The sequence below is a fragment of the Gopherus evgoodei genome, chromosome 1 (assembly GCF_007399415.2).
Source record: "Gopherus evgoodei ecotype Sinaloan lineage chromosome 1, rGopEvg1_v1.p, whole genome shotgun sequence".
NCBI lineage: Eukaryota > Metazoa > Chordata > Testudines > Testudinidae > Gopherus > Gopherus evgoodei.
This window is the reverse complement of record NC_044322.1, coordinates 368929645-368955825: the sequence shown is the minus strand read 5'-3', so window position 1 is coordinate 368955825 and position 26181 is coordinate 368929645. Positions and strand designations below refer to the sequence as shown.

Here is a 26181-nt window from a genome sequence, read left to right as displayed (position 1 = left end):
TCCGTGAGCTCTGTGACATAATCTTACCCTTACTCATTACTTAAATCTCTGAATCTGCCTCCTGTCTCGGCTCCTCCAGTAAACCCTCCAGCTTCTCCAGATGTGACAATGCAGCTATGTGCTTCCCATTCCACCAGTCAGGAAACAGGCTGACTTGGCTGTGATGGGAGGTACCCTGGGGTGAAGCCTGGAAGCTGTTGGAACCGCTGTGCCCCCTGACTAGTCAGCTGGATTGGCCTCTCACACTGCGTTAGCTGATGACACACAGCCAGCCCTTCTGGGCTCTATCACCACGCAACATGACAGCAGGCGGCACCACACCCCCACCCCTGAGTTACCTGCGTGCTTTACCCGGGCCATTCATGGACCAACAATGGAGGCACCAGCCAATTTCCCAGCTCCCCAGCCTTGCCCCCCTACTGGAGCAGAAACCCAGAATTATTCCGTCCTGCACCGGTCAGGGGTCTGTACGGTGCAAGCTGAGTAATTAACCTGCTTCCCCATCGCTGTGGGGAAGATACGCACCAGCCTTTGTCACAGAGCTGAGATTCCCTAGCGCTTCACTCAGACACATGGGTTCAGATCAAACAGGTTTATTAACTACAGAAAGATAGATTTTAAATGATTATAAGTGATAGCAAACAGATCTAAGTAAATTACCCTGCAGATAAACAAAAACCTCAATCTAAGCCTAATATACTAGATAAGATTTGAATCAAACAGTGTCTCAGCTGTTAGCTAGTACAAGCAGTTTGTAGATGTTCTATACACAGGCAGGAATCCCCTCTTCCAGCCTGGGAGCAGCACTTCCCCCAGTTCACTCATTGTTTCTAAAGTGTTTCCAGGCATTGAGCTGTAGAGGGAGTGAGGCCCCTTGGTGAAGTCACTTCCCCCTTTTATAGTTTCTTCCATAGGGCGGGAACCCCTTTGTTCTAAGACAAGTTCCCAGCCCACTTTATGGAAAAATACAGGTAGCAAAATGGAGTTCAGTATCATCCGGTCTAGTCACATACCCTGGCATCTTGATGAGTCATGGCAGCCATTATCCATAGGCTGTCTGAAGTGTTCCCTGGTGAGGACAAGTCTTTTCCATGGCCGTTGTTTTTGTTGATGGACCATTAGCACTGTCTAGCTCAGGGATGGGCAAACAATGGCCCAGGGGCCGCATCCGGCCCTTCAGTTATTTTAATCCAGCCCTCGAGCTCCCATCGGGAGCAGGATCCTGGGGCTTGTCCCACTCCAGCTGAGGAGTGGAGTTGGGGGCTTGCCCTCCTCCACGTGCTGTGGCTCCACATGGCTCCTGGAAGCGGCAGCATGTTCCCCCTCCAGCTCCTATGCGTAGGGGCAGCCAGGGGGTTCCACACGCTACCCCCACCCAAGCGCCATCCCTGCAGCTCCCATTGGCCAGGAACCACGGCCAGTGGGAACTGCAGGGGTGGCACCTGCAGACCGGGCAGCGCACATAGGAGCCAGAGGGAGCACATACCATTACTTCTGGGAGTTGCTTGAGGTAAGCGCCACCTGGAGCCTGCACCCCTGACTTCCTCCCACTCCCCAACCCCCTGCCCCAGCCCTCATCCCCTTCCTGCCTTCCAAACCACCCTCCTGCACCCCCAACCCCTTATCCCCAGCCCCACCACAGAGCTCGCACTCCCAGCCTGAGCCCTCCCCCCCTGCTCCCCAACCCTCTGCCCCAGCCCAGAGCTCCCTCCCACACCCTGAACTCCCCATTTCTGGCCTCATGCCAGAGTCCGCACCCCCTAGCCAGAGTCCTCACACCCTCCTGCACCCCAACCCCCAGTTTCATGAGCATTCATGGCCTGCCATACAATTTCTACTCCCAGATGTGTCCCTTGAGCCAAAAAGTTTGCTCACCTCTGGTCTAGCTTCTTCACTGTTGAGTGTGAAAGGCTAATTGTGGGCTTTTCCAGCTTCACAACATCTTTCAGTAACACACACAACGCACACAACAAAACTTCACATACAATGACAGCACGTGCAATCCAACCAGATATTATTGTTCACAGACCCAGGCTTTTAGAGTGATACCTCACAAGGCAGACTTTGTACAAAACAGCCTAATTATAGGACAGTGGTGAATATGAGGGTGTGAGGGTGTCACAATGTCCCCTGCCACTAACGAGGAATCATAATAATAATCGAGGTTAGAAATGGTCCACTGGATGCCATCCAGTCCCTCTCCTGGAGGCCAGTGCAGAATTGTTCACCACAGGACATTTACTGGAGCAGTGTGAAATATCACAGCTCCTGGGGCTTCCAGCCAGGCATTGTGTTGAGCTGATACAGAGCATTGCACTCTTCCAGCGCCGCGCTGTAGGCTCCAGCAGTTTTGGCAGAAAGTCAGAGACAATCAGTAGATAACTGTACTCTGCCATTCATCTGCCTTAATGACATTTTTGTATGTGGAATTCCCTGATTTTGTTAAAACAACAACCACCAAACTTGAACTTTTGTGGTATTGTTTCCTAATGCTGCTGTACAGATAGTTAGGTATTAGAATGAAGAAAATCTTGTTACCACATATGCTAGTGTGTAAACAGATGCTCAGAATCCGGCCACACCGATCAGTAAAAAAAACAAAAAAACGCTGACCAGCCTTTACGCTGACATGGCTTGTGTGTCCATGGCTGGAGCTGGGGCATAGCCAGGCATCCTGTCTGGGGAGCCCAGCCCTTGAGTCAGGGACGGTGAGTTACCTGGTGTGGGAAGCATACAGCAGCTTTGTCAACATTATTTAGTATTCATACAACATTCACTCCCCGAGCCACTGGTGCTGATGAGAACCCCAGTGTGCTGGGTGCTGTGTTAACACACAGGCTGACACAAGGTGTGGGGAGGATAATTGTATGGATTCACAAGAGGGTGAGCTGGGCGGGGTTAGAAAAGTAACTGCCAAGCCACTATGAGTCCATATTTCATTATGTTAGGGGGCTTATTCCTTACCCTCCCACTGCCCTGGTCCTTCTTGCATGAACAGAGAGCAACAATACCCAAAGTCCAAAGGCGCAAACAATTCGATGTTTATTGGGGTGAACTTTCAGCAAGTATGATTCCACTTTCCTTCCTTAGTGTCTCCCTTCCCAGCTCTGACACCACAGAGCCTTGCCTGTGTCCCTGTTCCTGTTCCCGTTCCCATCCCCTGTTCCCATTTCCCCCTTAGCAAAACATGATCCCAATTCCCCCATCCCCAGTCCCTGTTCCCATTCCCCCCCTTACTTCCTGATTGACTGTAGACTATATAGTAAAACCTGAGTTTTGCTTAGCTATTCCTTAACCAATTATTTTACTGAAATTTAACTAACCAATCCTAACATACTGTAACATGGTTATTTAACCAATTATATTTCACCACCTTTATTGGTTTACACTCAACAAAATTAATTATACAGCAGACAGAAACAATTACAGAACCAGACAGAGACCATGCAAATAAACATACAAAACTATATAGACGTGAGGATTTCACAACTACATCTATACAGACGTAAGGGTTCTCTGGCTGTGTCTATTGATACGTGAGTTCTTGCCAGACAGGATGCGATCAAACTAAGTTTCCTTTAAATCTTCTAGGCTCTTCCCTTCCTCTGGAGGTGATAGGAATATCAGGGCAGGATTGTATTCCCAATAGCCCAATAGCACCTTATTTCAATGTGACTAGTTTGGAATGTGAGGATGTGACCATACACTTCCCAGCTTATGGCTACCTAACTACATCTTAGCTGAAGGCCTCAGACTGTCACAGTAAGAAAAGGCCATTGCACAGACACTGATTTTGATTCTTTCTTTTATACCTCTATAACTAGCCAAGTGATAAGAATACACCTACATTCTTAAGGTATAGGCCTTTGCAGACAGGCCTGAATATCTATAATCTAACACATTATCCATATTGAGCCTGAACTATTCCCTGCTTCGTCGATTCCAAGGCCAGCAGGGACCACTGTGATCATCTCATCTGACCCCTGCACAGCACAGGCCAGAGACCTGCCCCACAATAATATTGGATCTGGGTGGTTGGTTCTGGCACTTTCCTTGAAACCATCACACCTTTGGTGCCAGTTGAGTCTCTGCTCTAGCTCAGACTGGGGCCAGCATCACAGCTGTGGGGTCTGTTACTCTGACTGTTGCCGAGTTTGGTTCAGTGGAGTTCTTAGATCTGAGAAAAGCTAGTTACACCCAGTTCAGTTCCTGCTGCTCATAGAGAGCCAGACAGTGGAGCAGGGACTTTGTCTGATCCTTATTTACATCCTTGGACTGTTCTTGGGTACGCTACCCTTGGTGGGCCACCTGGGCCTCCCACTTCAGTAACATCATGAAAGAGATGTGCATCCAAGCCAAAGTCACCACCTCTTAAAAAGGGAAGGAAACTTGTGGAGGCATCCCAGCTCCTTCTCACGTATCCCCTGCAATGTGGTAGGGGCAAATGTGGTTTCTGCCGGTCAGAAGAGAAGGAGGAAGAACCAGTGAGTGAAGTGAAACAGAAACTTCCCCACTGGACAGGTTATCCCATAAGAGGCCATCATTGGATTTCTTAACCTTCCTCTGAAGCATTTTACAGTGTTGCTTGTCAGAGACAGGCTACTGGGCTAGATAGTCTGACCCAGTAGGACAATTCCTTTGGTCTGACATGGCCTCTTGGGCCCAATTTATACCAGAGGAAAATAGGCTGGAGTTTCTTGAACTCTTTCAGAAGGGCTAGAAGGAGTCAAAGCATTCTTTGATGGCTTCCTTTCACATCTCCGATACCGAAACCAGGTCTTCGGCCACAACTGTGGCTTTTCCATTCCAAGGCTGAGGAGGTTTTTAAAAACTGAAGGGCCCTCAAGGCAAGAGCCAGGCATTCGGACCTGAGCCAGCCCACCGTGTGAGGGCTGTCAGCCTCCTGTTCCAGCTGTTCTCAGGGACGGCACAACCCAGAGCTAGACATCAGAGAAGCTAGACAGACCTTGCAGGGGCGTTTGGGAGCCTCCCCTCTGCATCTCTTCAGCCTTAGTGGGCGCTGTGTCTAGGACTGAGGATATATTTAGGCTTGGCAGAATTCACTTTCTATTTTTATATCATTTTGACAGATAAAATCAGGGTTTTATTTTAAGCATTTTTTTCTACAGTTGTGAAAAATTATGTGTGAGGGGGGAGGTCAGACAATTATTTAATGACAGCAAAAGTTGAGAGTCAAGAAGTTAGAGCTCTACAAACTGTTAAACATTACATGTCCAAATATACAAAGTCAATGTCCATAAATCCGCAAATCCCAACCGGTTTTACAGTTCATTCACTAGTCCATTTGCAACAAGCCTAAATCAAAATTCTAAATCACTGGGTTTTGACTCTAATAATTTCTGAAGCAGCATTTTTCTAACTTTGCCTATCTGTACATTTCTGTTGTTATTGATGGAAATATTTTTTGTTGGTTTCTGCCTGCACAGTGAAATTGATGTTAACCAACATATCCTGATACAAATCTAAGTCTTCCAAGCCTAGATATACTGGAAGACTCAGAGACAGCTCTGAAGTTAGATCTGCCTTCTACATTTATCTCACCTTTTGGGGAATGCTTAACCCAACTTTTTCCAGCATGACAGAAGATCTGTTCGGACTGTTGGGTCCTGGAGATCATCACCCATTTTTGTGAGATCCTTTTGTAGCTCTTTGCAGTCTGCCTGGGACTTAACTATCTTGATTAGTTTTGTAACATCTGCAAATTTTGCCACTTCACGGTTTACCCCTTTTTCCAGATCATTTATGAATATATTGAATAGGTCTGAGCCCAGTACAGACCCCTGGGGAACACCACTATTTACCTCTCTCTGTTCTGAAAACTGACCATTTATTTCAACCCTTTGTTTCCTGTCTTTTAACCAGTTACCATCCATGAGAGGACCTTCCCTCTTATCCCATGACAGCTTACTTTGCTTAACAGCCTTTGGTGAGGAACTTTGTCAAAGCTTTTCTGAAAAGCTAAGTACACAATATCCACTGGATCCCCTTGTCCACATGTTTGTTGACCCCCTCAAAGAATTCTAGTAGATTGGTGAGGCATGATTTATCATTGCAGAAAGTATGTTGACTCTTCCCCAACAAATTATGTTAATCTATGTGTCAGACAATTTTACTATAGTCAGGCTTACCGGCCTGTAATTGCCAGGATCACCTCTGGAGCCCTTTTTAAAAATTGGCATCACATTAGCTATCCTCCAGTCATTTGATACAGAAGCTGATTTAAATGATAAGTTGCAGACTACAGTTAGCAGTTCTGCAATTTCACATTTGAGTTCCTTCAGAACTCTTGGGTGAATACCACCTGGTCCTGGTGACTTATTACTGTTTAGTTTATGAATTTGTTCCAAAACCTCCTCTAATGACACCTCAATCTGGGACAGTTCCTCAGATTTGTCACCTAAAAAGAATGGCTTAGGTTTGGGAATCTCCCTCACATCCTCAGCCTTGAAGACTGATGCAAAGATTTCATTTAGTTTCTCCGCAAAGTCTTATTGTCCTTGAGTGCTCCTTTAGCATCTCAATCGTCCAGTGGCCCCACTGGTTGTTTAGCAGCTTCCTGCTTCTGATGCACTTAAAAAGTAAGAACAATTTTTTTTAAGTCTTTGGCTAGCTGTTCTTCAAATTCTTTTTTGGTCTTCTGTAGCAAGCCGCCAACTCACCGGTGTGGTGACTCCTGCTGGTCAGTCTGGGAATTAGCTCATCCAGCTCAGGAGTGCCCTTCTCTAGCCAGTTTCTCCCCTGCCCTTACTTGCCCCTCTTCAGTCTCTTTATCTCCTGCAGTTCAGGCCACACGTCCTTCTGAACCATGGTGCCCCATACCTTGGGGTACTGCCCCCCCAGCAGTGTCCCCACACTATGGGTCTCTCGTCCTCAGGGGAACCCCAATCCCCCTATACCTAGCTTGTATCAGTGGCTACTGCCAGTCATCATCCAGCCCCTTCTTTCAGGGGCAAACTGCAGTCTGTAATGGCCACTCATCACTGGCAAGGGGGTTGGACCTGCTGCCTTTCTAGCCCCAGCTGTCTCCTTTCAGCCTAGTAATTCCCTCAGTCTGGGGAGTCACCAGGACAGAGCTCCTCAGCTCTGCCTGTCCTTCCCCAGCCCTGCTTGCTCTCCCAAGCAGCATGGTCCTTTCTGCTCCCCAGCTGGAGCAAGAGTCTCTACAAGGCAGCTAGGTCCTTCTTGCTCCACTGCTGGAGCAAGACTCACTTCCTTTCCCCAGGAGCCCTTTTATACTGGCCCATCTGAACATTTTTGAAGCCGTTCTCAACTGCCCCTCAGTCATCAATGATGAGGCCATTGACAAGATGCCTCAGGTTGCAGTCAGTGACTCCATGGGCCTTCTTTTCCTTTGGCTGCTCACGCTGGTGCAGTCCTGTGGGCACAGCTTTCCAAGGAGTGCCAGAGCCCAGCAGTGCTGCAAGACCCACCTCGCTCAGGTGTGGCTGCTCTGCACACAGCTACGCGGCCAGGAGCTGGGTATTCTGGAGCCAAGCGTGCTGTTACTGCTCATGCCCCAGGCTGTAGGGACAGTTTCCCCACGCAAATCCCATGACTCCTGCCGACTCTCCTGCTCTGGTCTCCACCCCTCCAGTCTACCAGTAGCCACCCCTGCAGCCCTGACTTTCCACACTGAGATCAGACTGAGAGTGATGGCACCAGCGCCGTGACCCTCAGCTGCCCAGCCTCCCTGGCAGTTAGACCAGCCGGGGGCCTACTGGAAAGGTTGCCATTGGCGTGAGCTCCATAATGGAGCTGGGGCTGGCAAAAAATGTCACACCATGGGGGTCAGCTCCACCGCATGGCTGACATGCCATTCCCCCTTTCTGACACGGCAGGAGGAATGGGGTGCAGGAGGTGGCTACTCCAGTGCAGATTCACCTCCCCTCCAGGGACACTTTGTGCCACATCACGGGGGTATCTGGGCGTTCTTCTTCGAGTGATTGCTCATATCCATTCCAGTTAGGTGTACGCGCCGCGCGTGCACATTCGTCGGAAAACTTTTACCCTAGCAACTCAGTGGGCCGGCAGGTCGCCCCCTAGAGTGGCGCCACCATGGCGCTCCATATATACTCCTGCCGGCCCACCCGCTCCTCAGTTCCTTCTTACCGCCCGTGTCGGTCGTTGGAACAGTGGAGCGCGGCTTAGCTGACCTCCACTTCCCTAGCTACTCGTTTTCTCGTATATAATTATGCAGTTATAACACTTTTATATATATATATTTGTATGGTTATACGTGTTTTCCTTGCTAACATGGTTAGTTTAGTTAGCGGGGTTCAGGAAGTAGCCCCTTCCATGAGCCCAGTGCCGGAGCCATGCATGGCTCACCAGATTTTCAAAAGGGGCCCGGCTTACCAGAAGCCGCGGCCGAAGAGAGATCTACATGACTCCTGTTTGAAGAATCACACTTGACAGATAAGTGCCCCATTTGCAAGGCTTTTAAGCCGAGAACAAAAAGGTGCGGGACTTTCACTTGCCCCTCCACCTTGGGCGCGGAGCGATGTTCAAGCGGCGGGCAGAAGCGCCTCCTCGGCACCGGACCCCGCCGGTACCACCAAGGCCTTCCGGCACCGACCGTCGCCGGCACCGATGTCGACTCGGCACCGTTCCCTTCTTCCGAGGTCGAGAGAGTCTACGATTCCTGCTGGTGCCTGGCGGCTCCCCGGCACGCGCCGTGGTTGAGCCCCCTGCTCCCGCTACTTCCGTGCCACCTGCATCGCAGCCAGAGAGCTCGCCTCAGTTGCGTTATCCGGCCTGCAGAGGCACCGATGACTTCGGCTCCGTCGATTCCAGTCCCCCAGGACCAGGGAATCCGGTGCCTGGCAGCTCCCCGGCTCGCGCCGTGGTAGAGCTTACTGCTCCTGCTGCTTCTGTGCCAGCTGCACCACAGCTAGACAGCTCGTCTAAGATGGCTCGCCCGGCGCCGACGACGTCGGCACCGTCGATCCCGGTCCCACGAGGGCCGTAGAATCCGGTGCCTGACGGCTCCCCGGCACGCGCCGTGGTTGAGCGTATTGCTCCTGCTGCTTCCGTGCCAGCGGCACCGCAGCCAGAGAGCTCGTCTAGTCGGATCGCCAGGCGCTGACACCTACTACGGCACCGATGACGTCGTCACCGTCGATCCCGGTCCCATAAGGGCCGTAGAATCCGGTGCCTGACGGCTCCCCGGCACGCGCCGTGGTTGAGCGTATTGCTCCTGCTGCTTCCGTGCCAGCGGCACCGCAGCCAGAGAGCTCGTCTAGTCGGATCGCCCTGCGCCGACGCCTGCTACGGCACCGATGACGTCGTCACCGTCGATCCCGGTCCCACAAGGGCCGTGGAATCCGGTGCCTGACGGCTCCCCGGCACGCGCCGTGGTTGAGCGTATTGCTCCTGCTGCTTCCGTGCCAGCGGCACCGCAGCCAGAGGGCTCGTCTACGTCGGATCGCCCGGCACCGACACCTGCTGCGGCACCGATGGCATCGGCACCGTCGATCCCGGTCCCACACGGGCCGTAGAATCCGGTGCCTGACGGCTCCCCGGCACGCGCCGTGGTTGAGCGTTTTGCTCCGGCTGCTTCCGTGCCAACGGCACCGCAGCCTGAGGGCTCGTCTACGTCGGATCGCCCGGCACCGACACCTGCTGCGGCACCGATGGCGTCGGCACCGTCGATCCCGGTCCCACACGGGCCGTAGAATCCGGTGCCTGACGGCTCCCCGGCACGCGCCGTGGTTGAGCGTATTGCTCCGGCTGCTTCCGTGCCAACGGCACCGCAGCCAGAGAGCTCGTCTACGTCGGATCGCCCGGCACCGACACCTGCTGCGGCACCGATGACGTCGGCACCGTCGATCCCGGTCCCGCAAGGGCCATAGTATCCGGTGCCTGACAGCTCCCCGGCACGCGCCGTGGTCGAGCTACTTCTCCGGCTGCTTCTGTGCCCACGGCACCGCGGCCAGAAGGCTAGTCTAAGTCGGATCGCCCGGCACCGACACCTGCTTCGGCACCGTCGATCCCGGTCCCGCAAGGGCCGTAGAATCCGGTGCCCGACGGCTCCCCGGCACGCGCCGTGGTTGAGCGTATTACTCCCGCTGCTTCAGTGCTGACGGCACCCCAGCCAGACGGCTTATCTAACTCGGTTCTCCCGGCACCGGCACCTACCGAAGCTCTGATGACCTCGGTACCATGGATCCCGGCCCCACGAGGGCCGTCGAATCCGGTGCCTGACAGCTCCCCAGTACGCACTGTGGTTGAGCCTGCTGTTCCCTGCGCGCCGGAGATGTTACCAACGGCGAGGGCTCTCAGTGCCATGACGGAGTCAGTGCTGCCTGACCCGGGCACCGCCGGTACGGGTAATACAGTCTCTTCAAGGGACTGTCCCCTGTCAGTACAGCAGAGCGGCACCATCTATGATCACGGTCCCGCAGACGCTCCAAGTCCTGTCGGCACGCCGGACACCACTGGCAGTCCCGGTACTGTTTTCCTCGGTACTGGTCACACTCACTGCACCGGTCGGTATCCCGTTCGCCGACCCGCTATCGGCACCGTTCCGACATCTGGCACCGGGGCAGGTACCTTGACTCCTGTAGCTCTTCTCCGAGCCTCGAGATCTCGGTCGACCTCCCGACACCGTTCTGGTTGCGGGTCTGGATCTCGTTCCAGGTACCGATACGCCTCCCGATGCCGGTCCCCGGTGCCGAGTTGGGCAAGGTCCGAGTGAGTCAGGGACTCGGCCCGTGCCCTCTTTTAGTACCTCCATGGCCGTCCGGACACGCATCCGTGTCACCCCATATGCGCGGATTTTATGCTCAGGACCACGATCCTGATATCATGGCCAGCGGGCGCCAGCCCCGAAGCGGAAAGAGCCTTGGCGAATGCAAGGTGTACTCTGCAGGGGCCCTGCACCTCTGGGTAGCGAAGCAACAAGCCTTGCTTAGCTGCGATAATTATAGCACCTGGGTGGAGGAGTTTCTCCCTCGAACCTCCCACCTAGAGTTCGCTGCCGTCTTGGAGGACGGGGGAAAGAATTTACCCTTTGTTGGTAAAGGCATCTTCGCGGCAGAGACAGCCCCAGACTGCGAAGCCTGCTGGACAATAGGGTCCTAATGCGTCTCAGCATGTATACGCCTGCGACCAAACGCAGGCCTTTATGGCCCCAGCCGCCATACTCTGTGCCTAGCCAGAGGCAGAACTCTGGAAAACGGCAAGGCCAAGGTGGTCGCAGACAAACGTCAGGCCCCCTAAAAAGCCAAAGTCGAGGTCCCTCGCAATTACCACTGGGACCAAAGACGGACCTTCCAAGGTTCACCGGAGGGCGGTGTACCAGTCGCAGGACGGGATCCTGATCCCGCTTTCTCCTGGCATGGCCCCAGTTACTTTTAGGTCGCTGGGTCCTGCGCACGATGGAGCATAGGTACCACCTTAAAATTGCTCCAGCCCTGTCCCCCTTCAGCGGACGAAAGGGGCTAGGGGTTTTACTCCCGTTATGCCCTAGTCCCCCACTCGACCACAGGTCAGACCTTCCTGGTCCTGCATGGACTCAACCGGTTTGGGATAAGGTTGAAGTTCTGCATGGTATCCCTGGGAACCATTATTCCATCCTTGCCTCCGGGGGGCTACTATGCCGCCCTGGATAGGAAGGACGCGTACTTTTGCAATGCCATCTTCCCTCCGCATGGGAGATGCCTCCGCTTTATAGCCAGCGGTGAATACTCCCGGTTTACGGCCATAGTCGCCGCCTACCGTAGCTATGTCGGATATGCGTTTTTCCGTATTGGGACGATTCGCTTATCCGAGGAGACTCTGACACACAAACCACTCAGCCCGTGGGCATCGTCACGGTCTTATTCACAGATCAAGGCCTGATGATTACTAATAGAGCAATCCACTCTGGTTCCCACGCAGAGGTTGGGCTTCCTAGGGGCTATCTTGGTCTCCTACCTAGCCGGAGCCTGCTTATCGCAACTGCGGTTTTAGGCGATGGCATCAATCATCTGAGGTCTGAAGGCTTTCCCAACGACCTCAGCTCGTTCTTGTCTCAGTCTCCTGGGTCCATGGTTGCCGCAAGTTTGTAACCAAACGCGCCAAGCTCCGCCTCCGTCCTCTCCAAGTCCGGCCCACCTCGGCGTACCGCTTGGACAGGGAGCCAATGGTCATGGTAGTCACCGTTCCCTCGAACGCCTTAGGCTCCCTAGAGTGGTGGCTAACTCCCTCCTTGGTGTGGACAGGATGCGGTTTCATCCGCCCCAGCCCTCACTGCCCCTGACGGCGGACGCATCATCTCTCTGCTCGAGTGCTCATGGTCACCTCCGAGCTTAAGGCCTTCGGTCTTCTAGGGAGCTGGCATTCCTCATTAATGCCCCAAGAATGAGAGTAGTCCGCCTGGCATGCCAGGGGTTCCATCGGCAGCTGCGAGGCCGTTGTATCTCGGTGTTTACAGCCAACACAATGGCCAGGTGCTTCATAAGCATTCAGGGGGGACTTAGTCCTCCCCCCTTTTTTGTCAGGAGGCCATCCATTTCCGGGTCTTTTGCATGGCCCACTCGATGGAGCTGGCGACGTCCTTTCTCCCAGGCGTTCGGAACGTCTTATCTCTTTGACTCAGCAGGTCTTTCCTGTCTTACGAGTCATCACTCTGCCCCATGTGAGGCGTCCCGCTTTCCGGAAGTGGAAATGGTTCCTCGCACAGACCTGTTCGCTCACCGCGAGTGCAGGAAATGCCAGATGTTCTGCTCCTTCCAAGGTCTCTCCTCGGAATCGATCTTGGTCGCATTCCTGATGCCGTGGAACGGCCAACTGCATTATGCCTTCCCGCTGTTCCCACTGGTTCGTTACGTCCTGCTCAAATTCCGCAGGGGCGGAGCGTGCATCATCATCATGATCACTCCAAAGTGGTCCAGGCAGCACTGACATACCACGTTGCTCGGCCTGTCAGCCCAGACCTCATCACTCAGGGCAATGACAGGCTTCGTCACTTGGACCTGCAGCCTCTTCGCCTCACGTACCTGAGTCGGGGTGACAGGCAGCCTTCCGCCTGGTCAACGTACCGAGCCAGGTGGAAGCGTTTCCTTTACAGCTGCAGTACGCTCGATCTTGCTCCTGCTGAGGTCTCGATCCCCTCTATTTGGCCTGCCTCTGGCCTTCAGCGGCAGGATCTGGCGGTATCATCGCTGAGGATACTCTCAGCAGCCATCCCTACCTTCCAGCAGGCTAAGATGGACGTTCAGTGTCCCACTATGGGTTCGAGGTCCCTCAAGGGCTTGGAGCGCTTGCACCCTCGGGTGCGCCGCCCAGCCCCGCCCTGGGGCCTCAACCTAGTCTTGGCCAGACGGGTCTCTGAGATCAGAGCTCTTACGAAGGTTCCACAAAGACAAGGTGCAGTTATGACCGCACCCGGCTTTCCTCCCTAAGGTGTTTTGGCCTTTTATGTTACCCACAGCTCAACGCAATGGGCATAACCGTTGCACTCCTTGGACATCTGTGGAGTGCTCGCATTAGTTGTGCTGACAGAATCATTTCCTAAGGTGCCCCAGCTCTGCCCCGGTAGCGGGCCAAAGGGAGGGCTTGCTTGTTTTCCTCTCAGAGGATCTCATCTTGGGTGATGGCGGACATCCCCACTTGTTATGATTTGGCTCATATTTCCCCAAGCCACATCACCGTGCATTCTACCAGGGCTCAGGCTTCATCTGCCGCCTTGCTGGCTCGTGTTTCTACCCACGAGACCTGTCGCGAAGCTCCATTGGTCCTCGGTCCTTACCTTTGCTTCGCAGTATGCCCTGGTTCAAGAGAGGCTGTAGCCTCTGGCTCGGCAGTTTTATTCTGCCACATTTCACTCCGACCCCACCGCCTTTGTAAGGCTTGGGATTCACCTAACTGGAATGGATATGAGCAATCACTCGAAGAAGAAAAGACGGTTACTCACCTTTGTAACTGTTGTTCTTCGAGATGTGTTGCTCATATCCATTCCACACCCGCCCTCCTTCCCCACTGTCGGAGTAGCCGGCAAGAAGGAACTGAGGAGCGGGTGGGCCGGCAGGAGTATATATGGAGCGCCATGGTGGCGCCACTCTAGGGGGCGACCTGCCGGCCCACTGAGTTGCTAGGGTAAAAGTTTTCCGACGAATGTGCACGCGCGGCGCGTACACCTAACTGGAATGGATATGAGCAACACATCTCGAAGAACAACAGTTACAAAGGTGAGTAACCGTCTTTTGTAATGGCCTGTGATACACAAAAGGTCAGACTGCGTGAGCTGGTGGCTGTTTTCGGCATAAACTCTATGAAGGTATTAAATTGTTGTTAATGATGCAGAAAATCATTAAATCTCAGGAGAAATTTCCTAACTGTCAGAGCAGTCGGACAATGGACCAGACGCCTCGGGAGGTCGTGGAAGCTCCTTCACTGGAGGGTTTTAGGAGCAGGCTGAAGAGCCATCTGTCTTGGATGGTTTAGACACAGCACATCCTGCATCTTGACAGGGGATTATACTGGAGGACCCTTGTGGTCCCGTCTAACCCTGTGGGTCTGTGATTCTGTGGAAAGGCAGACGTGTTCAATAACTTTTCCTGGTCTGTATTTGTAAAGATACAGGATGATCTAATCGTATCACATGAGGATGATGTAGTATTTCCGTTCAGTAGTAACAGAGCAGGATATTTGATAACTTCTACTAGGGAGAAACATTTTCAAACCTGCAGGTCCAGGTAACTTGCACTCCTACAAGAGTTCACTGAGCAGCTCTCTGGCCCACAGATGTTAATTTTTAATAAATATTGGAATACCAGGAACACTCCAGAAGAGTGGATGCTAATGTTGTGCTGGTAGTCAAACGGAGCAAGTGGCATGACCCGGACACGTGTAGGCCGGCTAGTCTATCAGTTCTAGGCAGAATAACAGAAAAACCAATACAGGATTCAATTAATTAAGGCTTAAAGGATAGGAATGTAATTAATGCCAGCTAGCGTGGTTTTATGGAGCATCGATCTGGTCCCACAAACCGGATTTAGTTCTAGGATGCGATTACAAGTTTGGTTCATGAAGATGACTGTGTAGATGTAATATACTTAGACTTTTGTACAGCATTTGACTTAGTACCACAGGACATTCTGATTACAGAATTGGCACTGTGCAGGTCGATAGAGCACATGGTAAATGGATTAAGGAGTGGCTAACTGATAGACCTCAGACAGCTGTTGTCAGTGGTGAATCAACATTGCATGGGAGTGCTTCTAGTGACGTGCCACAGGGATCGATTCTAGGCCTGATGCTATTCACCATCTCCATCAGTGATCTGGGAGTGAAACATGAAATCACAGCTGATACAATTTGTGAATGACGCAGAGGTTGGTGGGGTGGTGTATAGTGACGAGGACAGGGCAGTCATACAATGCGATCTTGATCACTTAATAAGCTGGGCCCACTCAAAAAAAAAATGCCTTGTAATACAGCCAAATGCAAAGTTATATATCTAGGAACAAGGAATGCTGGCAATGCCTACAGACTGGGCCTTTGTCCTGGAAAGCTGCAAAGGATTTAGGGGTCGGAATGCACAAGCAGCTCAACTTGCTCTCCTAATGCTATGCGATTGCCAAAAAAACACAAAAAAACAAAAAAAAACAAAAAGGCTAATGCAGTTCTTAGATGTATAAATAGGGGAGTAGTGAGGATTTGATTTTACCTGTGTATATGGCATTGGTGAGACCAATAGTGGAATATTGTGTACAGGTCTGGTGTCCACATTTTTAAAAAGATGTTGAAAAATTGGAGACTATGACCTCCTGAATATCACAGGCCTTTTCATTTTGCCCAGTTACTCCTGTACTTCACCCAATAGTTTATATTTGGCTAGAGCATCTCTTCCAGAAAGGCATCTAGGCCATCTAAAAGATGGAATATCCACCACTTCTCTTTGGAGTTTGTTCCAGTGGTTAATCACCTGCACTGTTAATAAATCTAATTGATCTGTTTTTAATTTCAGGCCATTGGTTCTTACTATGCCTTCCTCTGCCTTTAGTACCTGGCATTTTCTCTCTGTGAAGGTACTTACACAGTGTAATCAAGTCACCTTTCAATCTTATTTTTGGTAAGCTAGACAGATTGAACTCCTTCAATCTCTCACTGTAAGGAATTTTTCCAGATCTCATCTTTTTCTTTTTTTATGTTCTCTGCAGCCTCCAATTTTTCAACACCATTTTAAAAATGTTGACATCAGATCTCTGTGCAGTTATTCCCACACTGGTCTCATCAATGCAGCGTAGAGAGGTAAAATCACCCCCCTTCTACCATGCTCCTCTTGTCACACAGGGTTGATGTGGATATAAATTCCTTTAATGTTTGAGAGTCTCTCAGATGCTCTGTGGATGAGCACCATAGAGAAGACCACGAGGAAATGAATAATGCACTATTCAGGGCAGGCTTTGGCTGGTGTCCAGTACATAAGGCAAGGGTCACTAAAAGAAATGTGAAGAAAAATACTGCACAGCTGTTCATTCTGTGCACTGAATGAGCCAGCGGCCCTGTGGACGACGGCCTTGTAATGCATGTGCACAAGGGGGCAGAATGAATGTTTCACAGGCAACATAAACTGGCTTGATTTCACAACCTGAATAGTGTTCTTTTATCATACAGATTTTCTTTTTAAAAATATATTTTGTTTCAATTCTGTTATCAATAGATAAAGTGTCAGCCGTCCTCATCTGCCCGCCATCTAGACCCCGTTAATGAACTCACTGGTCGTTCTTGGAGTATACGGCACTTTTCATCAGTAGCTGTCAAAGCACTTTACAAAAGTGGGTCCTCAGTGGTGCCCAACCTCTGTGTTACAAAGGAGGTGACTGAGTCACGGGGAGCTTGAGGCCAACACTTCCAAGCAAAGTGCCTAGAGCTGGGCATACTGATCCAGGCTTAGGCGCCTAGATCTGTGCTCTGATTTTCAAAGGCGCTGTGCACCTCCACTTACAAGGTTCCTGTGCCCAGCACCTCTCAAATTCAGGCCACTTGTTTAAGTGACTAACGGGTGCCTGATTTTTTCATTTCTTCCATTTCGTGCTAGTCTACATCATATTGCATGTCATGAGGCCTCGGATCACAACCAGACTCTTTCTGGCCCAAGAAGTCTTTAAAAAGCTGGATGCCAGCACTGGAAACTTGGTGAAGAATGATACCTAACATGTCACCTACTGATTGCTGAAGAGATTTACCAAACATGCTGATAAGGGAGGAAATTCTGGGGAATTAAACTCAGGGCTAGAAACCCAAAATTTCTGGGTTCTCCTTTGAGTGATTGTCCATACACGTATTCCACTTATGGTGTGCGTGCTTCCCATGTGCCAGAGGTCAGAGTTGTTTGCCCAGCAATGTCCAGCGTGGCCACGGATGTTACAGTTCATTACTGTGCCTGTTGGTGTCACAGTAGTAGATTGTTCAGAGTAGGTTCCTTTTTACCAACAGATTGCTTATTTTTCTTCCTGGTACCAGCATGCCTAGTTCTAAGTCTCCTGGTTTCAAACACTGGCCCTTATGTTTGGGGGAGTCCTCGTCCATGGTAAATGTGCGATATGTAAGTCATATACACCTAGGTCCTGACAGGGAGGCCCATCTCCAGATATTTCTAATGGACACATCAATGAGACAGGCTTTGGCCCCCGGGTCATTTGACCCCACTGTACACGAGCTGACTGTATCTGAGTGCTTCTGTTAGCATGGTCTCTACAACATCTGAAAGCCCATCAGCTATGGCTTCAAACCTGACCCTGACTCCCTCTGTGATCTTGGACAGTTCACATCACCTGTCAGCCTCAGTTCCCCATCTGTTAACTATTAACTACAGAACAGTAAAGAGGCTCTGTGCAGGTGACCTGGGTTTCCTGTCCCCGACCCTGCTTCCTGATGCACACACATCACCAGTGTGCTCTGCAAGTTCAGAACACAGCCTGGAACCCCTAAGCCCCCTTTGTCCGTGCTGCCTGTTTGCTGTGGTCTGGGCAGCAATTGTGCTGATCAGTGTCTCTTTGTGTCCCAGGTGAATGGTGTGAATGTGGTAAAGGTAGGGCACAAGCAAGTGGTGTCGCTGATCCGGCAGGGGGGAAACCACCTGGTGATGAAAGTCGTCTCCGTCAGCCGCAAGCCAGAATCAGAAGACGTCGTCCGAAAGAAGGGTAGGTGTGGAATGGCCTGGTGTTTCTGAGCCGTGAACAAGTGAGCTCCGTCTCATTCTGCAGGTTGTCCCTCCGGCTCAGCCTAGTCATTCGTTATGCTGGGTTCAGTCTCCCACCAACCCAAGCTCTCGGTACCTCTGGAAGCCTTTCTCTGCTGCCAGGGCCTGTTATCCTGCTGGCCCGGCTCAGCTGCCTCTTCCCCTGGGGCCCTTACCTCACCAGCCTGGCTCATTTAACCCGGAGGGAGCTGGCTGACCACCGAAATGAACCTCCAAAGCTAAAAGCGTGAGTGGCTGCAGTGTGTGCTGTAGAGCTGTACCCCTGGTGCAGGCACCATAACCACTCGAATCCTCGCCAGATGGCACAGCATGGCCCTTGGACTCGTGGATGATTCTTTGCCGCTCGTTACCCAGGGCCTGTTTACTGCCCTGGCCCAGCCCAGCGAAGGTGAGAGCCGCTGCCTGCTGCTCCCTGGTGACAGGAGACTGGCTCCTGTCTGTGAAGCTAGATGGGGGTTTCACAGCAACAGTGGGATGGAAGTGAAGGTGAGTGGCTCTCCAGGTGCAGCCTGAACTAAACCAGGCCGGAGGTGCCTACCAGCGGCGAGACCAGCCAGCCTGCGCAGACACTTCTGGGCTGCATTTAGCACAGGAGACACTGCAGCACTCAGCACAGGCCTGTGGGCACCACGTCGGCCAGAGCACTGGACTGCACAAAGCAGGATAAGGTGTCCCAGCACAGGATAAGTCTCAGGCTGGTGGCTCCGGCCAGGACAGAATGAACAGCGTATCAGAGACCAGTGGTACCGGGCACCCCGGGCTTAGGATGGCACATCCAGGGCTCCCCCTTGGGCTGAGAGAACCACCCGGACTTTGGCTCCGTAGGGCATTCTGAAGTGCCCCCTCTAGCTTCTGCCAGGCCAGGCCCTCCACTGTTCACCAAGAGATCGAGGGCTGGAATCTCCACTCAGAGCTCAGGGGAATTAGGGGAGGGGGGCCACAGGGAGCCAGGCGTGGCTTCCTAATTCTGAGCCACGGAGGCCCTTGGGCCCTGTAGCCAATGGAGGACAGGGCAGAGCCCCTTTGCCCTGTGCCTCATCCCTTTCACAGACCTTGGGGTGCCTGGCAGCTTTATGCAGGGGAATTATTCGCGGACCATCTACGTAAGCAGCTGTAGAGGACTGGAGAATTCAGCCCTGAGTTTATAGGCTTTCCTTGGTAAGGTGTTGCACCCACACGCCACCCAGCGTGGACCCAAAGACACAGGAGGCTTTGGCAATTCCCAGGCTCTGTGCAGGAGGAGCTCTTTGCAAAGTGCTTGTCAGGAGAAGGGAATTTCTTCTAGAGGTTTTCCCAGTCTGGCCAAAGGGGCTTTTCTTCAAGGGTGGAGAGGTTTCAGGAGTGGATTGTGCCCCTGGCCTGGAGTGGGAGGTGCCAGGTGCTGCTCATGTCCCCAGCCCTGAGGGAGAGGTCCTGGGTGGGGTTCGTGCCCCCGCCCGCAGGGGGAGGTGCCGGGTGGGGATCATGCCCTTGGCCTGGAAGAGGAGGTGCAGATCACGTCCCCAGCACAGAGAGCAGATTCCAGGTGGGGTCATGCCTCCGGCCCGCAGGGGGAGGTGCTGGGTGGGGGTCATGCCCCTGGCCCGCAGGGGGAGGTGCCGGGTAGGGCTCATGCCTCCGGCCCGCAGGGGGAGGTGCCGGCTGGGGCTTGTGCCTCCGGCCTGCAGGGGGAGGTGCTGGGTGGGGGTCATGCCCCTGGCCCGCAGGGGGAGGTGCCGGGTAGGGCTCATGCCTCCGGCCCGCAGGGGGAGGTGCCGGGTGGGGCTCGTGCCTCCGGCCCGCAGGGGGAGATGCCTGCTGGGGCTCGTGCCCCCGGCCCGCAGGGGGAGGTGCCGGCTGGGGCTCGTGCCCCCGGCCCGCAGGGGGAGATGCCTGCAGGGTGGGCCGTTTCCTCCGGCCCGCAGGGGGAGATGCCTGCTGGGGCTCGTGCCCCCGGCCCGCAGGGGGAGGTGCCGGCTGGGGCTCGTGCCCCCGGCCCGCAGGGGGAGATGCCTGCTGGGGCTTGTGCCCCCGGCCCGCAGGGGGAGGTGCCGGGTGGGGCTCGTGCCCCCGGCCCGCAGGGGGAGGTGCCGGGTGGGGCTCGTGCCCCCTGCCCGCAGGGGGAGGTGCCGGGTGGGGATTCTCTCCCGCTCTGAGCCAGGGAGGTGTCTGGGGCACATGGAGCGTCGGGAGGCTGTTAGAGGAGGAGGGTGGTTGCAGGGGAGAGGCCCCTCTTTCCCCCAGGCGTGGGACCCGAGTGGACCTTCCAGCCGGCAGCAGCTCCCTGGGGAGGTTTGAGCAATCTGATCCCCTGGCAGTCGGGCCGAGGGGAGGCAGCTGCCGGTGCAGGTGGTGGACTGGGGGCAGGTCAGAACGAGTGCTGGTTTAGCAGTCGGGGGCTGTGTGGCGAAGGAGCCCGGGGCGCGGAGCCTGTTCTGGTGTGGAGTGTGGCTGGGCGCCAGGCGCTGAGGGAAAGGGAGGACTGAGGCGCTCGGAAAGCAAGACACGAGGAGAGGGGGAGGAAGGCAGCTCTGTGCTGACACTAAGAGCTGTAATTATATTGTCACTGCTCCAGAGCACGAGTCGTGGGAAAGACTGAGGCTCAGGAGCTGGTGCTGGGATCTCTGCCGGGGCCGCTTCCGCCTCCTCTTCCCACGCCTCCAGCCTCTTCTTCCGCTGCTCTCCGGCACCAGCTTCCTCCCCAGGCCTGCTGCGGGACCCTGCCTCAGGCTGGCAGCGGCTGCTAGGAACCGGACACCTGCTCTTTCTAGCAGAGTGTATGTGGGCTGGCACCGGGTCCTGGCATTCACCGAGCTAGCTGGTACCCGGGCCCTGGCCTCACCAATGCAGCTGGCACCCGGGCCCTGGCATTCACCGAGCCAGCTGGTACCCAGGCCCTGGCCTCACCAAGCCAGCTGGCACCCGGGCCCTGGCATTCACCGAGCCAGCTGGTACCCAGGCCCTGGCCTCACCAAGCCGGCTGGCACCCGGGTCCTGGCATTCACCGAGCCAGCTGGTACCTGGGTCCTGGCATTCACCGAGCCAGCTGTCACCCGGGTCCTGACCTCACTGAGCCGGCTGGTACCCAGGCCCTGGCCTCACCAAGCCGGCTGGCACCTGCGCCCTGGCAGGCTCCCCTTGGCTGGAGGAATATTGCTTCTGCAAGGCTCTGATTGCCCAGAGGCCCAGGCTGCTGTGCCCTCTGCCGCAGAGCTCTGGCCGTGCTGCCCTCCTCTCCTCCCGGCCCAGGTCTGCCTGTTTTCCTGGCGAGTGGAGGCCTGTGTGGGAACAGCGTTTTCCGCCTGAATCCGCCCCTGTTGGGGTCTCTGATGCAGGCAGCTCGGCACCAGCCTGAAGCTCTGGTTCCCATGGTAACGCCTGAGCGTTGAATCCTGCATTGTTCCAGCCGAGCAGGCGAGGAGGAGGCACCTGAAGTGAAGAGGAAAAGCCTTCAACTCGTCTCCACTCCCGTGAGCCCATGGCATGGCACCTCTCTCCGGCAGACCCACCGGCGGGCCTGGCTAGGGAGCCCCTCGCCACAGCAGCCACTGCTCGTGGGCTTTGCCACATGCGCCACGTGGCCCCTCAGCTTGGCACAGAGACGTCAATCTCCAGCCCTTCGCTGGGGCCCTGACACCGCAGCCGGGCCTGGATCCAGCCTGAGTTCGGAGACGGGGCGAGGTGGGCGCTGGGCACTGCAGGATGGACACCCCCCCAGGAGCTGGGGAGTGAGAGGCTGAGAGCCCGGACTCTGTCCCCCTCTCCCACTCTCCGCCCATGGCGTGCACGGAGGGGAAGCAGCCAGCCAAGCTGTTTGCCAAGTCACACAGGCAGCCAGCTGCCTGAGGGTGAATTTGAGAGAGGCTTTCACAACCTGAGCATCTCCTGGCACTTCAGGAGTGCGAGCAGCCCAGGGACCATGGCTTGGACTCTCGCATGCTGAGGGTCTGTGATCACCTGGGCACAGGACACTCCCCTGCAGACCTCAGCAGCCCCGGGGCTGCCCTGTGCCCTTGGGAGCCTGTGACCTGGACAATGAAGAAGTTTGCTTCCACACGCAGCCTTAATAAGATTCTGCAGCAGTGCGACTCCTCGTCCCGCGAGTACGAGGAGATCCAGGCTGTGGAGAAGAAGTGGCACCTGCACTTGGCCACTCCTCGCAAGTTCCTGGACAAGAAGTGCAAAATGCCATCTCTCTTCCTTTCAGCCCCGCCGCCTCCCAAGAGAGCCCCCAGCACCACCCTGACGCTGCGCTCCAAGTCCATGACGGCCGAGCTGGAGGAACTAGGTAAGCAAGGGGCACGGGGGCAGCCGCAGGAATGCCAAGGTGCATGAGGAGCATGTGCAGGACATGGAAAGTGCAGGGATACACCCAGCAGGAAGCCACACGCAGCACACGCTTCCTGGGGCGGGGGGAGCTTGGAGGGACGCATGCACCACTCCACACACGGCAGTTTCTGCATTGCTTGGTCCTGTGCAAAGCGTCACTGCTGCCAGCGCAGACAAGCCAGCAGGAGCAGAAAACCTGCGCAGAACCACCCGTTCCCCAGCGTCGGCACTGCGCGGGCTGGGGGGTGGGGCCCTCCAAGAGTGCTTCCAGGCAGCCGCACATCCCCCCAGCTTGCACACGTGCTGTTCCCGGCAGCCCCCACCCCCTGTATTTGTCTTCTGCCTTCCTGCCCTTCCAGGGGGACCCCACCTGCTTCCGGGGGTTACCATGGAGCCCCCCTCCCCTCACCCACTTCCTGGGGGTCACCACGCAGCCTGCCTTCCCCCACCCACTTCCTGCGGTTACCACGGAGCCCCCTTCCCCCCCACTTGCTTGGGGTCACCACAGAGCTCCCCTCCCCCCAATTCCTGGGGGTCACCACAGAGCCCCCCTCCCCCTACCCACTTCCTGAGGTCACTACAGAGCCCCCACCCCCACTTCTGAGTGTTACCACGGAACCCCCCTCCCCTGCCCACTTCTGGGGGTCACCACGGATCCCCCCACCCCCACCCACTTCCTGGTGTCACCACAGAGACCCCCTGTCCTCCACACTTCCAGGTATCACCACAGAGCCCCCCCCCGCCACTTCAGGGTGTCATCATGGACCCTCCCCCTCCCCCCCCTGTTCCTGGGGTCACCTCAGAGCCCCCCCTTCCCTGCCTGCTTCCAAGTGCTCCAGGGAGACCCCAAGCGCTTCCCCTCCGTCCTCGTGGAGCCCTCACCAATTCCAGGAGCTCAGACATTCCTGCAGAGGCCCCTGATCCCATGGCCGCCTGCCGTCCCCCTGCACACACTTCCACGTGTGTCAGGGCTTCCACAGCCTGGGGGGGTCACAGTTTGTTTCCTATGCATAGAAGTGATCCCGTTCCAAGCCCCAGTCTGCCCAGTGCCCTGCGGGGCAGCTCCAGTGCTGCCTTCCTGGGGTGTGCACGTCGGCTGGGTCAGAGACACGGGCCTGTGCAGGTGCTAGCTAGCCGCAGGCACCAGAGGTAGTGAGGAGTCTCCTTACCCCCTGTGCCCCCAGTTGTGTTGCACGCCCATTTGGCACGACGGATGGGTGCTGTTCAGGGGCCCGGGGCTGGAAGCGAGGCGCCTGCTGAGCGCTGGAGCCAAGAGCTCTGAGTGGAGCAATCTGTCACAGTACCTGCCTGCCCCGGGCCCGGCTCATCGTTGTCTGGACACTGAAACGTAGCCATGTGTCCACCGCTGCCTCTCGGAGCGTCACGCAGTGGGAGGAGAGACACTGGGGTGGGGAGGGTCTCCCTGTCCCAGCCCCTCCCTCTAGCATGGCTTTCTCACCCAGCTGTGCCCGTGGCTGGCTTTAGACTGGCCCTGCTTCCTTGCCCCCGCCAGGGGAGGCGCTGGCTGTGAACAGCCTCGGGCCAGTCCAGGTCGTCCCCTCTTTCTTGCTTTTCCCTTTGAACATGTGGGCCCCAGCTGCACAATGTTGGTGGTCACAGGATTCTGCCCCAGGCCTCCTGCCCTCACAGGCCTTCTGATTAACTTGATGAGGGTCCCTGAGGATGGTGAATGCACAGTGACGGAGCGCGGAGCTGGGCCCCCGGCAGCCCGTCATCGGAGACTGGCGTGTTCCGTGCGCGTGCACTGCTCTCGCACGTTGATGGGACACGCCAGCCTAGGCACTCACCCAGCAAGTCACTGTGCACACATACAGGATGGGCGTGCGAACGTGTACTTACACCTGTGTGAGGGCAGGCACAGCTCTCTATGCGTGGGGGGTGCAGACTCGCAGCATGGAAAGGGAAGTCCCCAGAAACGCAGGAATTATCTCTCTGTGCGGGGAGATTTAGTGAGAGTCCCTGCTCTGATCTCCCTGGGGGGGTCATTGGCAGCCAGTCCCTCCATCAGGCCTCAGGGCAGAAGGAGTGGGGAGGTTAAGGGCTGGTCTCTGTCCCCCCATCTCTCCCAGGGGGAGGTTAAGGGCTGGTCTCTGTCCCCCCATCTCTCCCAGGGGGAGGTTAAGGGCTGGTCTCTGTCCCCCCATCTCTCCCAGGGGGAGGTTAAGGGCTGGTCTCTGTCCCCCCATCTCTCCCAGGGGGGAGGTTAAGGGCTGGTCTCTGTCCCCCCATCTCTCCCAGGGGGAGGTTAAGGGCTGGTCTCTGTCCCCCCATCTCTCCCAGGGGGGAGGTTAAGGGCTGGTCTCTGTCCCCCCATCTCTCCCAGGGGGAGGTTAAGGGCTGGTCTCTGTCCCCCCATCTCTCCCAGGGGGAAGTTAAGGGCTGGTCTCTGTCCCCCCATCTCTCCCAGGGGGGAGGTTAAGGGCTGGTCTCTGTCCCCCCATCTCTCCCAGGGGGGAGGTTAAGGGCTGGTCTCTGTCCCCCCATCTCTCCCAGGGGGGAGGTTAAGGGCTGGTCTCTGTCCCCCCATCTCTCCCAGGGGGGAGGTTAAGGGCTGGTCTCTGTCCCCCCACCTCTCCCAGGGGGAGGTTAAGGGCTGGTCTCTGTCCCCCCATCTCTCCCAGGGGGAGGTTAAGGGCTGGTCTCTGTCCCCCCATCTCTCCCAGGGGGAGGTTAAGGGCTGGTCTCTGTCCCCCCATCTCTCCCAGGGGGAGGTTAAGGGCTGGTCTCTGTCCCCCCATCTCTCCCAGGGGGAGGTTAAGGGCTGGTCTCTGTCCCCCCATCTCTCCCAGGGGGGAGGTTAAGGGCTGGTCTCTGTCCCCCCATCTCTCCCAGGGGGGAGGTTAAGGGCTGGTCTCTGTCCCCCCATCTCTCCCAGGGGGGAGGTTAAGGGCTGGTCTCTGTCCCCCCATCTCTCCCAGGGGGAGGTTAAGGGCTGGTCTCTGTCCCCCCATCTCTCCCAGGGGGGAGGTTAAGGGCTGGTCTCTGTCCCCCCATCTCTCCCAGGGGGAGGTTAAGGGCTGGTCTCTGTCCCCCCATCTCTCCCAGGGGGGAGGTTAAGGGCTGGTCTCTGTCCCCCCATCTCTCCCAGGGGGGAGGTTAAGGGCTGGTCTCTGTCCCCCCATCTCTCCCAGGGGGAGGTTAGGGCTGGTCTCTGTCCCCCCATCTCTCCCAGGGGGGAGGTTAAGGGCTGGTCTCTGTCCCCCCATCTCTCCCAGGGGGGAGGTTAAGGGCTGGTCTCTGTCCCCCCATCTCTCCCAGGGGGGAGGTTAAGGGCTGGTCTCTGTCCCCCCATCTCTCCCAGGGGGAGGTTAAGGGCTGGTCTCTGTCCCCCCATCTCTCCCAGGGGGGAGGTTAAGGGCTGGTCTCTGTCCCCCCATCTCTCCCAGGGGGGAGGTTAAGGGCTGGTCTCTGTCCCCCCATCTCTCCCAGGGGGAGGTTAAGGGCTGGTCTCTGTCCCCCCATCTCTCCCAGGGGGGAGGTTAAGGGCTGGTCTCTGTCCCCCCATCTCTCCCAGGGGGAGGTTAAGGGCTGGTCTCTGTCCCCCCATCTCTCCCAGGGGGAGGTTAAGGGCTGGTCTCTGTCCCCCCATCTCTCCCAGGGGGGAGGTTAAGGGCTGGTCTCTGTCCCCCCATCTCTCCCAG

At 55.5% G+C, this 26181-nt stretch overlaps 1 protein-coding gene across 1 annotated transcript in view; it reads left to right on the top strand.

Moving 5' to 3' along the window:
* The window catches only part of SHANK3 (SH3 and multiple ankyrin repeat domains 3), a 727758-nt gene that overhangs the window by 640038 nt on the left and 61539 nt on the right, over window positions 1-26181 (top strand). The window contains exons 19-20 of the mRNA XM_030541199.1: window positions 18017-18152; window positions 22398-22478. Coding sequence (XP_030397059.1) covers window positions 18017-18152; window positions 22398-22478 — 217 coding nt within the window. The remainder of the gene's footprint in view (window positions 1-18016; window positions 18153-22397; window positions 22479-26181) is intronic.